We start from the raw sequence: 18061 nt of genomic DNA on the forward strand, positions 1-18061 counted from the left end.
GGTTGGGTGGTGAGATGTGGAACAGGAGACAGGAGCCAGAGACAGAGCGGTAACTGCAATGAGAGGATAAACAGTGTCAGGCAGGGAAACAGACACAGCAGAGTAACAGGATCTTGAATAATCATAAATGGCTAGAATCATGAACTGACTGTGCAGAGATTACGATCTGGCAGAGTGGAAGTGGCAGGACTGAGTATTTGTTGAGGTCTTGATTATGGAACGAGTTGCAGCTGATCGGAATCTGCTCTGACTCCAGCACACCTGTCTCCAACCACACAATCACACAGAGAGGAAGAGGAAGAGAGAGAGAGTGTACAGGGGAAGTAACTGCAGGTCAAGAAGACACCGGGTGAACACTAGAGGGCGTAGCAGGAGCAGATGTGACAATTAGACCGATGGAAATCTGTCCTTTTGTCTTATGAGTCCAAATTTGAGATTTTTGGTTCCAACTACTGTGTCTTTGTGAGACAGAGTAGGTGAACGGATGATCTCCGCATGTGTGGTTCTCGCCGTGAAGCATGGAGGAGGAGGTGTGATGGTGTGGGGGGTGCTTTGCTGGTGACACTGTCGATGATTTATTTAGAATTCAAGGCACACTTAACCAGCATGACTACCACAGCATTCTGCAGCGATACGCCATCCCATCTGGTTTGCGCTTAGTGGGACTATCATTTGTTTTTCAACAGGACAATGACCCAACACACCTCCAGGCTGTGTAAGGGCTATTTGACAGAGAAGGAAAGTGAGGGAGTGCTGCATCAGATGACCTGGCCTCCACAATCACCCGACCTCAAACCAATTGAGATGGTTTGGGATGAGTTGGACCGCAGAGTGAAGGAAAAGCAGCCATCAAGTGCTCAGCATATGTGGGAACTCCTTCAAGACTGTTGGAAAAGCATTCCAGGTGAAGCTGGTTGAGAGAATGCCAAGCGTGTGCAAAGCTCTCATCAAGACAAAGGATGGCTACTTTGAAGAATCTCAAATATAAAATATATTTTGATTTGTTTAACACTTTGTTGGTTACTACATGATTCCGTCTGCGTTATTTTATAGTTTTGATGTCTTCACTATTTTTCTACAATGTAGAAAATAGTAAAAATAAAGAAAAACTCTTGAATGAGTGTGTCCAAACTTGTGACTGGTCCTGTATATCACACAGTGGCTGGAGTCCAAGAGGTAGAGCATGGAGAGCCGTATCCAAGAGATCGACCTCCTCAGAGGCACCAGCAAATCTCTCATCCAAGAAATAAATAACTTGACATTTCTACAGGTGTACAATATTAGAAAAAAGTGTTCCAAAGGGTCTCTTTGTAAGGCAAAGGGAACCTTTACCATCCCAAGAAACTATTTTGGAGGAAGGGTTATTTTATGATTCTTTGGAAGTCAGGAAGGATTATTTGGGAGGCAAGAAGGGTTCTACATTTCTCAGCATGCTTTATTGCAGGGAGATTTTCAGAATTGTTTGTTTTACTGTATTATCTGTGTTTTTGCATGTACCTTGCTTGGTTGATTCATTTAATGGTACACAAAGATAATTAGCATACAGTTTTCTTTCAAACGAGTCAAATCTGTTAGTAATTGAATTTATTGCACCCGTTACTGAGATGGCTGATCCAGTTACATGATTGAGGTAGTCTCGGTATTTCATTTGCCATACCCTTGCAGTCATTCTGAATGCAGGTTGCAAGTGAATTAAAAACCTCTTAAATGTACTTGCAAAAAGTAGATTTCTGCCCAAGTAGACATACCCATAAGTAACTGCTATTCATGTGTAATTACATGATTCTGACATGCAAAAACGTATTATATATATATATATATATATATATATATATATATATATATATATATATATATATATATATATATATATATATATATATATATATATATATTTGGAAAGAAGACATCTGGGAGATTATGGGGAAGCGATCAGAAAATAGATAGGAGGTACATAGTTCAGAATACACAAGATCAAGCACACAAAAAATAACTTTTTAAAAATAGATTTTTATTTTGAAAGTAATCTTTCATTGACAAGCTGTAAGTTAATTATTGATGACTAGAGCTGGAAACACATCAGGTGGGTTCCACAACATGTGAACTATACCACCAAAAAATGGGATTGATAGACCTAACAACTAGAAATGGGCAGATAGTTTAGTAAGTGTTGTCAGGTGTGGTCACGGGACATTTCCAAGTGTCCCTAAACCTCTCCAAAGTGACATACTGTATGTCTGTAAATTAGATAGTTCCAGTGCTATTACATATGTGCAATCCCTAAATGCTATATGTTCAGTATATAAACACAATGTCTACCATATCAACCTCACTCTAACATTGTGATGGTGTTATGGGGTGTCCAGGGTACATCCAAGTGTCCTTTCAACCTTTCCAAAGTGTCCGAATGTGGTAATTGCACTGTTTCTGCCCACTGGATGTGCCAAAAAGTTATTGTTCACTATAAAATGTAATTTCTACAACACCAACATCTCTCAAACATTGTGGTGGTGTCGGGGGACATACAGGGCATATGGTTGACTACAGCGTGTATGCAGACAACATATTTTTGATGCGCAAAGACATAGTCACTCGGTGGACATTCGATGTTGCCATTAAGTCATAGATTATCAGATAACATTGGCAATAGGCTAGATTTGTTCCTATTACCAAAGGATTCATTTGAATGTAGCTATAGCTTAAACACAGACCAAATCTAAGTTTACCTTGTTTGATGTTTGCTGTTTGGTGAAAAAGTGTAAAATAAAAATTTTGACTCTCGGGGCTGGTGATCAATAACGGTAGGTCACAGGCAAGCAAATAAGATATCCTCATGGTCTGTGGAGACCCAGCTTTCGGTGTATATCAACTTATTCCGTGTTTATTTTGTTTATGCTTCACAAAGCTAAACGGAATGTAGTTAGCTGCCATCTTGAAATTAGGTAATCGGCTCGGGCTGCCCTTATAAATGTGTATGCCCATATTTGGTAGTAAGTCATACCAAAGATTTGAAGGCACCGATCAATAGCCAAGATACTCAGCTTTTCGCAGACACTCTGCTTTTGGCGTTAGGGGCTACCTTCTCATACCAGACTGAATTGAATGGAGAAAAAAAATACATTTGAGAGTTAACAATTGCACTTGCTGGAATTGTTAAAGCCAGAATAATGTGACTTGCAGGCCTGATGAGGCTTGTAAAACAGGACATTTCTAACACCACTGTGTTATGGTATAATTAGGCCCTCAAATAAAGGCCTTATTATGTATGTAATGTATTGTCATAAATCATAAAATTTTAAAGGCTAATAAGGCTGGTTGAACCGTTCATAGAGGGTTCTAGGCAGAACCCTCCAAAGATAAAAGGGTTCTCAGTAGAACCCTTCACAGACGGTGCCAGGAAGAACCTTTAGATGATAAAATGGTTATTGCTAGAACCATTCATAGAGGGTTCGAAGCAGAACCATATACAGGGGGTTCTTTGAAGAACCCTACATAGAGGGTTCTAGATAGAACCCTCTGCAAATGGTTCTACCCAGCAAAAAAAAGGGTTCCCATATGGGACAAATTGAAGAGCCCTATGTGGTTCTACTTAGCACCTTTTTTTCAAAGAGTGTAATTGACATTATACAATGACAATTTGACAAATTGATTTAGATTGATTATCAATTATTGTTACAATTATCAATGATTATTATGATTTAGATTGATATAAAAATTGTTTATCTAACTGCATGTTTTGTATGGCAGGCTGTTGATCATAAAATGCTTTTCCTGTTTTTCCTGATCTTCTTTTTTTAGCAAAGGGCTTTGGTGTGTGTGGCAACAACTGTTTTTACTGATGTTATTTTGATGTGACTCAACCAAGGGATGAACATATGACACTGTAGGGAAGAGTTCAGACCCCTTCCTTTTTCCCCACATTTTGTTATGTTACAGCCTTATTCTAAAATTGATGAAATAAATAAAAAATCCTCGTCAAACACACATAATGACAAAGCGAAAACAGGTTTTTATAATTTTTGTACATTTATTAAAAATAATAAACAGAAATAACTTATTTACATAAGTATTCAGACCCTTTGCTTTGAGACTCAAAATTGAGCTCAGTTGCATGCGGTTTCCATTGATCATCCTTGAGATGTTTCTATAGCTTGATTGGAGTCCACCTGTGGTAAATTCAATTGATTGGACATGATTTGGAAAAGCACACACTTGTCTATATAAGGTCCCACAGTTGACAGTACATGTCAGAGCAAAAACCAAGCTATGAGGTCAAAGGAATCATCCGTAGAGCCCCGAGACAGGATTGTGTCGAGGCACAGATCTGGGGAATGGTACCAAAAACATTTCTGCAGCATTGAAGGTTCCCAAGAACACAGTGGCCTCCATTCTGTGTTCTTAAATTCTTAAATGGAAAACGTTTGGAACCACCAAGACTCCTCCTTGAGCTGGCTGCACAGTCAAACTGAGCAATCGGTGGAGAAGCGCCTCGGTCAGGGAGGTGACCAAGAACCCGATGGTAACTCTGACAGAGCTCCAGGGTTCCGCTGTGGTGATGGGATAACCTATCAGAAGAACAACCATCTCTGCAGCCCTCCACCAATCAGGCCTTTATGGTAGAGTGGCCAGATGGAAGCCACTCCTCAGTAAAACGCACATGACAGCCCGCTTGGAGTTTGCCAAAAGACACCTAAAGGACTCTCAGACCATAAGAAACAAGATTCTCTGGTCTGATGTAAGCAAGATTGAACTATTTGGCCTGAATGCCAAGTGTTACATCTGGAGGAAAACTGGCACCATCCAAAGGTGAAGCATGGGTGGCAGCATCATGTTGTTAGGATGTTTTTCAGTGGCAGGGACTGGGAGACTTGTCAGGATCGAGGGAAAGATAAAGAGAGATCCTTGATGAAAACCTGCTCCAGAGTGCTCAGGACCTCAGACTGGGGGCAAAGGTTCACCTTCCAACAGGACAACGACCCTAAGCACACAGCCAAGACAATGCAGGAGTGGCTCCGGGACAAGTCTGGCGACACGTGAAAATAGCTGTGCAGAGACACTCCCCAACCAACCTGACAGAGCTTGAGAGGATCTGCAGAGAAGAATGGGATAAACTTCCAAAATCAGGTGTGCCTAGTTTGTATCTTCATTCCCAAGAAGATTCGAGGCTGTAATCGCTGCCAAAGGAGCTTCAACAAAGCATTGAATAAAGGGTCTGAATATTTATTTAAATGTGATATCATTTTATTTTTTATACATTGGCAAACATTTCTTAAAACATGTTTTTGTGTAGTCCTTATGGGGTTTTGTGTCTAGATTGATGAGGGACGAAACGATTTAATCCATTTTAGAATAAGGCTGTGAACGTAACAAAATGTGGAAAAAGTCCAGGGTTCTGAATACTTTCCAAATGCACTGTACATATCTAATCTAACCTTTTATCCGATACTTTTTATAGAAAAATCTCAAGCGATTGAATAGACGCACCCAGACATGGATTTTGTCATTGTGTCCTCGCCATAGGGACCTGGACCTGCTGCCCATACAGGAAGTGGAGAGTGAGCTGTGTGCCCCTGAGAGGATGAGAACAGTGGAGAGAATGGTGGATGAGTTGTCTCAGGCTTTGACTCAGCCCTTTCCATGGATGTAGTCACGTTAGTACAAAACTTTACTCCTTCTCATTGAAACGGACCTTCACACAGCAATTATTTCTCTTGATGCTTTTTTTTTTTCATTGGTAAGAGAATCTGCATTAGGAATGAATGGTATGTGGTCATGTACTGTTTGTGGTCATGTACATGTTTTATGGTCGTACATGTATAATTTATAGTAGTATGCTGTTCATATGTTTTTAATGCATTGCATATCCATGGTGCATTGACTATGATTGTCTATCTGTAGATCTAAGAACACTGACATTGGACTCCAAAACGTCCCATCCGAAGCTGGAGGTGTCAAGGGACAGGCTACAGGTGTGCTGGAACACGCAGCCCATTGGAAAGGACCGATATGAGTGTTATGACTCCAGTGTCCTCGCACAGGAGTCCTTCTCCACTGGCCTGCATTACTGGGAAGTCATTGTCCATGAGAACCCCTATTGGCTGATTGGTGCAGCCAATGGGTCCATCCCCAGTAGAGATTGGAGAACGGACCAGACTCAGGACTTGACCAACCTGGGTTTAGCAAGGTGAACAAGGGATCTTTCTGCATCTACCATGGGCATGGACAGTACTTGACATGTCATGACTCCCATGAGATGTTAGTCTTTAGGGGGAAGGAGTCCAAAAGCTGGACCTAATGGCTGACGTCCACAAGGGAGAGCTGTCGTTTTATAATTCAGACACCATTATCCTGCTCCACCGTTTTTCTGTGCAGCAGTGTGTGGGGCCTCTACCCTATGTTTAACCCCTGTATTGATGTGAACAGAGAGCCACTCACCCTGTTCTGTCTAAGAGATGACTCAGAGAGGTCTGTCAGCAGCACTGAGGCTGCACAACACCCACTAGCCTTGTTAAACCAGCCTGCGTCTTGTGACAGCTCGTACTTTGCTTCACTTCATGTGTCAAATGAAACGAAAAGTGAGTGCAGCAGTCAGTCTGCTTGACCAGGCTAAACACCCACAGTCCTAAGTTCTGACTCTCAGTGTACTGTATGTCCCTCTGTCCTTTGGTCATCTGTTTTATATTATTTTAAGACTTTGGTGTACTCCACTTGTACTTGAAACGAACAAGTATACTACTGATCATTGAACCACATATTATTCACCATGAAAGGTTCTGTGCTTTCCTTTTATAGACCTATACTTACTACGTAGTTTTCTGTCATTATCACTACAAGTTTTTCCAAGAATACCATTGTAAAAAATAATAGAAACAGTATTCAGAATCCCCATCTTTGCAGGAAGGTCCATAGAGGGACGTTTAATGGTTTTGTTCTCTTATAGTCGTCGGTCATTTTATATCCTGGAATGACAGCATGTCAGCTATGTTCAAAATATAAATCAATGATTACTCAGTAGCGGTCCAATTAAGAGACACCTATTTTAGCACTTGCTACCGCAGGGTTTTTGTGATAAACTACCGCTAGAAGACACTAAAGCACCATGTTGCATATGCATTGCGGAATTGTTCTGCCAAAACCGTGCCGTGATCTAACTTTTCAATGCCTGCAACTATATGGACTGGCATAGCCCAGCTATGCTGCTTGTGTCTTTGACTTGATCCAGTCAACGTAGTGGGAGACCCGTGCGTAGACCCCAGGCTTGTTCTTCAACCCACACTGGTCTCCCCAGCTCACGATGCCGTAGATGAAATGGGAGCCCTCCTTGTTACACGTCAGCGGCCCTCCAGAGTCACCCTGTCAGTCACACGGAGTGTTCATTAAACATGTTCAAACCATTCAATACCAAACACACAAAGTCATCTCAATCCAATCGTGATTCAAACCCCCAAAACGATGCTTTACGTGATATCATACCGTACCTCAGTCAGAGTTAGTCTCAAAGCACCTCCCAAACACAGCATTGAGTCTCAATCCACCCCAATCAACTCACTGACCTGGCAGGAGTCCACTCCTCCCTGCTGGTAACCGGCACAAAACATGGTGTTGTCTATGGCGCTTCCATAGACTTTGCTGCTTGAGCAGCTCTCCTGGCTGATCAGCAGCACCTGGGCATCCAGTAGGTGGTTGGAGCCGTTGTCAGCTACGGGGGAGCAGAAGAGTGATAGTGAAGGGAAAATAATAGTTCACACACTGAGGACTTCTAGAAAGTAGAGAAAGAGAACAACAAGTATATAACAGATGATAACAAGCGCACACGAAATACCCATGAAATATGATCCGATTCCGTTTGATTGAATTCAGTTACATTTTGATATAACACATGACTAGTGTACATGCACATGATACGAGTAATATAATGAAATAAATATGCTGCGGGCATGATGAACACATAGGTACATGCACACTGTGCATGAACCTCAGGATGCAGTTGAGCCTGCTCTTACAGTCCTCAGTAGCGCCCCATCCAGAGATGGTGCATTCAGTCCCATCAGAGAATGGGCTATAAGGCAAGCAGGCTGCCTTCACAAACTGGCTCTCTCTGGCACAGCGACCATCTGTGGCTTTCAGCTTCAGCACCGCTTTGGGTCAGAAAGGAAATGTATATTATGGTACATTGACTTTGCAGTCACTAAAATATAACAATCAGAGATGGAATTTCATTTCAATTTCAGAACTATTTGAATTGGGATTTCTTCACAGTTACAATGTAAGCAATGATTGAATCATATTGCACGTGATATAAAACATTCAAATATAACATGGGAACATGTTTTTTTGAAAGGAGGTAGAAATGTATAGACCCATATAAAATATAAAGTATAAATAGGATTAATTTAATGTATATGCAGTCAATTATATTCAAAAAGTTTACTAAAATTCTTTTTCCAATTGTTCCTCATTTGAATTGGAGATTGGAGTTTTTCGGTTTTCTTCCTCAATTGAGCTGAATTGAAATGGAATTGATCCCAACCCCCAATAACAATAAAGCATCCTTAAGGAAATCCTGACATGCAAACTACAGTAAACAGAGCTTTGAGAAACAGCAAGTGCATATATCACCGATGTCATTGTAAACAGCGGTGGATGTCTCCTTGTAATTCTCATGCCGTGTGGCTTTCTCCACTGTGATCGTCTGCCCAGTGGGCACATCCTTTCCTAGAGTCAGACTCCCAGCCACCACCTGCATCTGGTCCTTTGGATCACTGGTCCAACACAAACACAATGTCGGGTTGCAAAAATCACTTGCGGTGATCCGTGGAATTGATATACAGTGCATTCGGAAAGAATTCAGACCCCTTCACTTTTTTCACATTTTGTTACGTTACAGCCTTATTTTAAAATGGATTCAATTAATTTATTTCCTCAACAACCTACACACAATACCCCGTGAATAGTTTTCATGAAATTCTTAGCAAATGTATTAAAAATTGAAAATAGAAATACCTTATTTACATAAGTATTCAGAAAATTTGCTATGAGACTAAATTTAGCTCAGGTGCATCCTGTTTCCATTGATCATCCTTCAGATGTTTCTACAAATTTATTGGAGTCCATTCAATTGACTGGACATGATTTGGAAAGGCACATCTGTCTGTATAAGGTCCCACAGTTGACAGTGCATGTCAGATCAAAAACCAAGCCATGAGATTTAAGGAATTGTCCGTAGATCTCCGAGACAGGATTGTGTCGAGGCACAGATCTGGGGAAGGGTACCAAAACATTTCTGCAAAATTGAAGGTTCCCAAGGACACAGTGGCCTCAATCATTCTAAAATGTAAGATGTTTGGAACCACCAAGACTCTTCCTAGAGCTGGCTGCACGGCCAAACTGAGCATTCGGGGGAGAAGGGCCTTGGTCAGGGAGGTGACCAAGAACCCGATGGTCACTTTGACAGAGCTCCTGAGTTCCCTTGTGGAGATGGTAGAACCTTCCAAAAGGACAACCAAAAATGCACATGACAGCCAGCTTGCAGTTTGCCAAGAGGCACCTAAAGAACTCTCAGACCATGAGAAACAAGATTCTCTGGTCTGATGAAACCAAGATTGAACTCTTTGGCCTGACAACCAAGCGTCACACTCATCACCTGGCCAATATCAACCCCTACGGTGAAGCATGGTGGTGGCAGTATCATTCTAAGGGAATGTTTTTCAGAGGCATGGACTGGGAGACTAATCAGGATTGAGGGAAAGATGAACGGACCAAAGTACAGAGAGATCCTTGATGATAACCTGCTCCAGAGCGTTCAGGACCACAAAGGTTCACCTTCCAATAGGACAACGACCCTAAGCACACAGCCGAGAAAACGCAGGAGTGGCTTCGAGACAAGTCTCTGAATGTCCTTGAGTGCCCAGCCATATCCCGGACTTGAACCCTATCGTACATCTCCGGAGAGACCTGAAAATAGCTGTGCAGCGACGTACAACCTGACAGGGCTCGAGAGGATCTGCAGAGAAGAATGGGAGAAACTCCCCAAATACAGGTGTGCCAAGCTGATAGAGTCATACCCAAGAAGACTCGAGGCTGTAATCGATGCCAAAGGTCCTTCAACAAAGTACTGAGTAAATGGTGTGAATACTTATGTAAATGTGCTAGCAGTTTTTGCTTTGTCATTATGGGCTATTGTGTGTAGATTGATAAGGGAAAAAGCTATTTCATCCCATTTTAGAATAAGGCTGTAATGTATACACTATGTCAGTGGTCTATATTGTATGGGTTCATGCGTTGGTCCTTATGGATGCATGTGTGTATACAGTGCCTTCAGAAAGTATTCACACCCCTGACTTGACTTATTCCACATGTTGTTGTGTTACAGCCTGCATTCCGAGTGGCGCAGTGGTCTAAGGCACTGCATCTCAGTCCAAGACGCATCACTGCAGTCCCTGGTTTGAATGCAGGTTGCATCACATCCGGCTGTGATTGTGAGTCCCATAGGGTGGCACACAATTGGCTCAGCGTCGTCTGGGCTTGGCCGGGGTAGGCCGTCATTGTAAATATGAACCTGTTCTTAACTGACTTTCCGAATTAAATGAAGGTAAAACAAGTGTAAAAGGGATTAAACTGAGATGTTGTGTCACTGGCCTACACACAACAGTCCATAATGTAAAAGTGGAATTATGTTTTAGAAATGTTTACAAATTAATTAAAAATGAAAAGCTGAAATGTCTTGAGTCAATAAGTATTCAACCCCTTTGTTAGGGCAAGCCTAAATATGTTCTGGAATAAAAATGTGCTTAACAAGTCACATAATAAGTTGCATGGACTCACTCTGTGTTCAATAATAGCGTTTAGCAAGATTTTCGAATAACTGCCTCATCTCTGTACCCCAAACAAACAATTATCTGCAAGGTCCCTCAGTCGAGAAGTGAATCTCAAACACAGATTCAACCACAAAGACCAGGGAGGTTTTCCAATGTCTTGCAAAGAAGGGCTGATGTGTAAAGTTATTAATTACACTTCGGATCGTGTATAAATACAACCAGTCACTACAAAGATACAGGCGTCCTTCCTAACTCAGTTGCCGGAGAGGAAGCAAGCCGCTCAGGGATTTCACTATGAGGCCAATGGTGATGTTAAAACTGTTACAGAGTTGAATGTCTGTGATAGGAGAAGACTGAGGACGGATCAACAACATTGTAGTTACTCCACAATACTAAACTAAATGACAGAATGAAAATAAGGAAGCCTGTACAGAATAAAAATATTCCAAAACATGCATCCTGTTTGCAATAAGGCACTAAAGTAAAACTGCAAAAGAAATGTGACAAAGAAATTAACTTTATGTTATGTATACAAAGTTTTATGTTCGGGACAAATCCAACACAACACATCACGAGAGTACCACTCTTCATATTTCCAAGCATTGTGGTGGTTGTATCATGTTATGGCTATGCTTGTCATTGGCAAGGGCGTTTTTTAGGATAAAAATTTATGGAATAGAGCTAAACACAGGCAAATTCCTAGAGGAAAACCTGATTCTGTCTGCTTTCCAACAGACAATTGGAGACAAATTCACTTTTCAGCAGGACAATAATCTAAAACACAAGGCCAAATACACACTGGAGTTGCGACATTGAATGTTCCTGTGTGGCCTATTTACAGTTTTGACTTAAATCGGCTTGAAAATCTATGGCAAGACTTGAAAATGGCTGTCTAGCAATGATCAACAACCAACTTGACAGAGCTTGAAGAATTTAAAAATAAGAATGTGCAAATATTGTACAATCCAGGTGTGCAACACTCTTAGAGACTTACCCATTAAGACTCACAGCTGTAATCGCTGCCAAAGGTGATTCTAACATTTCTTGGGTGTGAATACTTTTTCTGGTTTCGGGTTTTCTGTATTTCATTTTCCATACATTTGCAAACATTTAAAAAAACATGTTTTCACTTTGTCATTATGGGTTATTGTGTGTAAATGGGTGAGAGAAAAAAAATATTTGATCCATTTTCAATTTAGGCTGTAACACAGCAACATGTGGAATAAGTCAAGGTGTATGAATACTTTCTGAAGGCACTGCATTATAGTTATACTCACATGCAGTGGCCGGCAGTCAGGGCCCAGCAGCTATCGATGAGCACCGCTCCACAGATGTGCCTGTATGCCTGGCTGGAGCCCTTGGGTCGGACCTGCAGGGATAGCTGCCAGGGCTGGGCTCCAGGGACGGCCTTCAAGCCTCCGTAGATCCTGGTGATGGCCTTCTTCGGCTGGGGCTTTCCACAGCTGGTGAACTGCTTATCAGAGGTGGGGCTAGCTGTGGTCTGTCGTGGGACTCCACTGGGCTTTGGCGCTGTAGGTTTCTCTGGACCTGCTGTGGGTTTGGCCGGTGTTGGTTTAGGCTTGGGTGTTGTGGTAGTAGTTGTAGTAGTGGGTTTGGGACGAGTAGTAGGCTTAGTAGTTGTAGTAGTTGTAGTAGTGGGCTTCGGACCAGTCGTAGGCTTGGGACCAGCATCTGTTGTGACCATGGCCGAAAAATTCAGTACAACTTTACTCGTGCTTCTACATCTGCATAGCTTGCTGTTTGGGGTTTTAGGTTGGGTTTCTGTATAGCACTTTGTGACATCGGCTGATGTAATTTGTGAATACATTTGATTGATTTGATTGACTTATCCACGCGGGAGAAACTATTTGGCCTGATGTTCACTTCCTGTACATATAGGCAGCTGTCAGAGATATGATATTTAAGGCTGACCTGTGGGCTTAGCACACTCCCTGACGCCACAGTGATCCCACAGCAGCACCCGCCCTCTTCTTATGAAGCACCATGGCTGAGTGTCACCATCTGGGTTTCTGGACCAGTCAATACACAACAGTAAACAACAGTGTATAAGTTTATAAAACAATATGTTTGAGTGTGAGAGAGATAAGTATACACTACCGTTCAAAAGTTTGGGGTCACATAGAAATGTCCTTGTTTTTGAAAGAAAAGCACATTTTTTGTCCATTAAAATAACATAAAATTGATCAGAAATACAGTGTGAACATTGTTAATGTTGTAAATGACTATTGTAGCTGGAAACGGCAGATTTTTTTATGGAATATCTACATATGCGTACAGAGGCCCATTATCAGCAACCATCACTCCTGTATTCCAATGGCACGTTTCAAAAAAATTTTTTTTTTTTTTTTTAACCTTTATTTAACTAGGCAAGTCAGTTAAGAGCAAATTCTTATTTTCAATGACGGCCTAGGAACAGTGGGTTAACTGCCTGTTCAGGGGCAGAACGACAGATTTGTACCTTGTCAGCTCTGGGATTTGAACTTTCGGTTACTAACATGTTGTGTTAGCTAATCCAAGTTTATCATTTTAAAAGGCTAATTGATCATTAGAAAACCCTTTTGCAATTATGTTAGCACAGCTGAAAACTGTTGTGCTGATTTAAAGAAGCAATAAAACTGTCCTTCTTTAGACTAGTTGAGTATCTGGAGCATCAGCATTTGTGGGTTCGATTACAGGCTCAAAATGGCCAGAAACAAAGGCGTTCTTCTGAAACACGTCAGTCTATTTCTTGTTCTGAGAAATTAAGGCTATTCCATGTGAGAAATTACCAAGAAACTGAAGATCTTGTACAATGCTGTGCATTACTCCCTTCACAGAACAGCGCAAACTGTCTCTAACCAGAATAGAAAGAGGAGTGGGAGGCCCCGGTGCACAACTGCCCAAGAGGACAAGTAGTTTGAGAAACAGACGCCTCACAAGTCCTCAACTGACAGCTTCATGAAATAGTACCCGCAAAACACCAGTCTCAACATCAACAGTGAAGAGGCGACTCCGGGATGCTGGCCTTCTAGGCAGAGTTCCTCTATCCAGTGTCTGTGTTATTTTGCCCATCTTAATCTTTTCTTTTTATTGGCCAGTCTGAGATATGGCTTTTTCTTTGCAACTCTGCCTAGAAGGCCAGCATCCCGGAGTCACATACTATACCGATCTTATCTAAAAGGAGAAACTGATCCTACATCATCACTCATACTCTGAGACTCTATGTGAATATGGGCCCAGACCTGCAGAAGTTGTGAGGGCCTAGTCCATCGTCATCCTCAAAGTCATTGAAGGGATCAGAGCCTTTCTCCAGGATGAAATGGGAGTTCCAGTGAAGACATTCCTCTCCATCATCTGTCTCACTCACGTTGCCGCGATATGACTCCCCGTCATCCTTGAGCTTGTAACAGTCAGCTGGGCCTAGTCAAGATTATGACATTTACATCCAGTCAGTATATCAGGAACGGTTTGACCATTCTATTTCAATTCTGTCAATTCAGTAAACTGAAATTCCAATTCCATTTTTTTTTCAACAAATGTTGGTTTAGTTCCTGAAATAGATGTGAACCCAGCTCTGTTGGTTGACTGAAGAGCTGGAATGTACTGTATTTATTTACCAACATTACAGAAACGTCCACTGAAGCCTTCGGGGCAGAGGCAGTCAAAGTCCATGCCGTCCTTGACGCACGAGCCTCCATTCTTACAGGGGTTAGGCTGACACACCGCAACTGGAAGAGAAATGTGATTACAGAAACATCCTGCTGAGCTTAAAATGACCAAGAAATTCCACGGTACACATTGCTATTTTCTCACATTACCCCCCCAAAAAATGAAAGAGGATAATAATTTGATTCATTTGTGAGGACACTCATCATTCACTTCAGAGGCAAGAGGTCAGGAGGGCTCTCACGTGATTTGCAGTCTGGGGGCAGGAAGGGCTGCTTGCACTTGCACGCGTAGAAAGGTGGTTTAGAGGTCAACACGCACTCGCCACGGCCACACGTGCCCCTATTACACCTTTTGGGCCCTGTAAGAACCATTCAGATTCACATCAGTTTATTTCTCACTACATCTGACTGTACCCGCCAGGCAAATGTGGCATAATCTTTGTCATAAATCATTTTTGGTGTAAAAACTAGTTAATATCTACTATACAAGCCAGGAACTAAAGTACAAAGCTTTTTCAATTCATGTAGCCTCTTTTCCCTTTCCTACCTTTCTGGCACTTCTTGCCCTTGAATGGCTTGGGGCAGTCACATTTGAACCTTCTCTTTCCCTTCTCCTCACACACACCGTTATTGAGGCAAGGGTTTGGGTTGCATTGGCCTGCAATATGAACAAGACAAGGGGAGGAGGACGACTTTTACATAAGCAGTTTCAAACAGTGATCGACTTTAGACTCAGCATCGACTTTAGACTCAGTCTGTATAGACGTTCTTGTATCCTCACAATTGTATGTCGTAGGACATATCTACAGTGCAAACAACTTTGTTGTTGTTTTGACAGTATTATACAATAAAACTGACAGTAAAGTAACATATTCATTATTTACAGTTAATTGCTGTAAATGGCAATGCACTCTGGGGGATTCTAGGCGTAAACAGTAAATTATACTGTAAATCCCAAAGAAATGTTGGTTCAACAGTACATTACTGTAACTGCATAGCATTATGGGATTGGCAACTTGCAACTTTTTCAAATAATTCTGAGTGATAGGATTGAGAGACATCAAGGTCTGAAGTGAACCAACCAAACAGGGTGTATACAACATTTATATGATTTACAAATATAATTACACTGAATATTACAGTGTAATGAAAACATTACATTTTTACAGTACGGTAAATTTGTAGATTTATCAACAGTAAAATACTTTGAAGCATTATACTGCACCATACTGTAAATTATTGTGCATTGTGGTAAAATATTGTGGGCCGGGAAAGAATTGCTGTATTTTGAATGGTACTGTAATTCCACCCCACATAATACATTACCGTAACATATTTTTGGAGTACCAAAAATCCTTTGACCACTAGTGGTTGCGTGGTATAGTTTTTCTGGCTCATGAACATATTCTGTAGCGTGACTTGTAAGAGGCTACATTTGTGCCACCTTAACTGCTGTACCAATTTCACTGATGTGTGGTAGTAGTGCCCCAACAATTAAATGTGCATAGGGGAAAGATCGGAGTGGCAGCAAGTCTCAAACCTTTAATGGTTGAGTATTTGACATGTCCTTTGGTCTGTTTTGCCATGTATTCACTACTAGTTTGGAAGCCGTTGTTTAGTCCTCTAGAATGCTGTAATATGTAAACACATTGCCAATCGCATACAATTACGGTAATATACTGTAAAATGCAAACCCCATCTCCTCTAAATAATTTTAATTTGTTCATTTATTCATTTGAATTACGGTTAATAGATTACAGTAATGCACTGTACAGCTGTTTTATGTTAACTTACAGGCAGCCAGTTGCCTGCAAGTTAGCATTAAAAACAACAATATAAAATATCCCAATATCAGTATTGGATACTGTAAAATACAGTACGGTAACATACTGTACCTTTTTTACAGTAACCTTCAGGCAACTGGCTGCCTTTAAGTTACGGTTAAAACAGCAGGAAAGGTTTTAGAATGTAGTGCATGTCATAAGACAATTTCTTCTTCATATCTCACCATCTGGTTCTTGGAGTTCATAAAGCCAGTCAGGGTCATCACTATCGTCCTCACCTGGTTCATCTACGATCTCAAAGAATGGGTCTACAGCAGAGATACACTGTCAAATATTGTAGTGTTACATGGTCTAGCTCTCCCTCTCCAACTTCCCCTCTCTCTCTATGTCTGTGTGTGAAAGCATATTGTGAAAGCCTACACTATTGTGCATTATGAATAAATAATATGAATAAATATGAATAATAATATTATATGAATAAAAAAAAATGCTTACCCTTCAGAATATCCTCATGTCTTCTGTACTTTCTTACAGATTTTTTTGTGTGTTTTTCCTGTTTCGGATGTTTTCCATGCTTCTCTTGTTTATGTAACTGAATAAAAGATGTCATCATTCTTCGTTCAACCAAGTAACATTATGGATAGTAGTAGCATTTACTACATTTGTGTTTTACCTGTGCAAAAGTAGGCCTAATGCCAGCACTCATGCGATCTTTGCCAAACTGCAAAACTTGTAAACAATCATTTCATCTAGGAAATATATTGACAACACGTCTTTTATATTTTATTAAACACAGCAAAATAAACAATTAAACAACCGGAAAAATGTTGTAAGGGAGAGCAAACACATTCGACAGGCACCTGCTCTAAACCTGCAACCGAGTCTATCACCCTCTTATTCCTGATATTTACTGCAAAAGAAAATCAAAAGAGTCGAATACCTACTTGAACAGGTAGAATGAGCAATACAAGGAAGAGGCAGAAGAAAAGAGGCCTGGAGTTCATGATGGCAGTGATTGTGTGCGGCGAGAAGAGAAATTCTGTCAGATCACCCACATCATTTCCCAACCGTTTGTGTAGGAAGACTAACCTTTGTATGTACAAAGTGCTTTGGCATCTAGGTCTCTCACCGCACACTACCGTTCTATTGACTAAGGGGGTGTCAGTCAGAGGTTTTTTTTTTTCATTTAAAGAGAGCTTACCTTTAAAACACATGTAATAAACAAACATACACATTATCTGCAACTCTAACGGTAAGTGATAGTAAAAATTTGGAGAAAAACAGCAATCGTCTGCTGAGGGGATAATTTAAAAGACAACAGGATCAAACATTGTAGTGCAGGTGACACTGAACTAGATTTGTTTGTGAAAATATAGTTAGCACATAGGACTAGTCATTTACCATTGGAGCTCAGAGATCCTATTTACAAAGAGAGATTGTTTTTTGTTTTGAGTGTAGACTTTGGATTCACATCACATGTTAGCTGTGCAGGCTACTCTCTAGGGACATGAAGTGTATTTTAGGCCAAATGTTCCTTCCGATAGCTAAAACCACTAATACTTTTGTTAGAAAGATATGGACGTCTCTAAAACTGGAACCACAATCAATTGAAAAGGATCTTGATCCTCCCCTTCTACTTCGAAACAGCACCTTAAATCCAGTCATTAATAGATTACAGAATGCATATTTAAGTACTTGTATAGATAAAAGAGCAGCAACATGAGAAATTGTCAAATAACATCGCTGACTAAATGCTGATGATCCAATGATAAAGCCTTTAAGAGTCAGTAGG

General features: G+C 41.0%; 1 protein-coding gene across 1 annotated transcript; it reads right to left on the minus strand.

Moving 5' to 3' along the window:
• Positions 1 to 6875: 6875 nt before the first annotated feature.
• On the minus strand, positions 6876 to 18056 carry habp2 (hyaluronan binding protein 2). Its single transcript, XM_055901752.1, has 13 exons — positions 17214 to 18056; positions 16765 to 16861; positions 16494 to 16577; positions 15033 to 15143; positions 14728 to 14844; positions 14435 to 14545; positions 14060 to 14237; positions 12750 to 12847; positions 12095 to 12509; positions 8620 to 8762; positions 8004 to 8138; positions 7554 to 7699; positions 6876 to 7353 (listed from the first exon to the last, which is right to left on the minus strand). Exons 1-13 carry the CDS (start codon positions 17502 to 17504, stop codon positions 7192 to 7194), a joined length of 2088 nt encoding a protein of 695 aa, XP_055757727.1. The 5' UTR covers positions 17505 to 18056; the 3' UTR covers positions 6876 to 7191.
• Positions 18057 to 18061: the final 5 nt, after the last annotated feature.

This window comes from Salvelinus fontinalis, chromosome 37 (assembly GCF_029448725.1).
Source record: "Salvelinus fontinalis isolate EN_2023a chromosome 37, ASM2944872v1, whole genome shotgun sequence".
NCBI lineage: Eukaryota > Metazoa > Chordata > Actinopteri > Salmoniformes > Salmonidae > Salvelinus > Salvelinus fontinalis.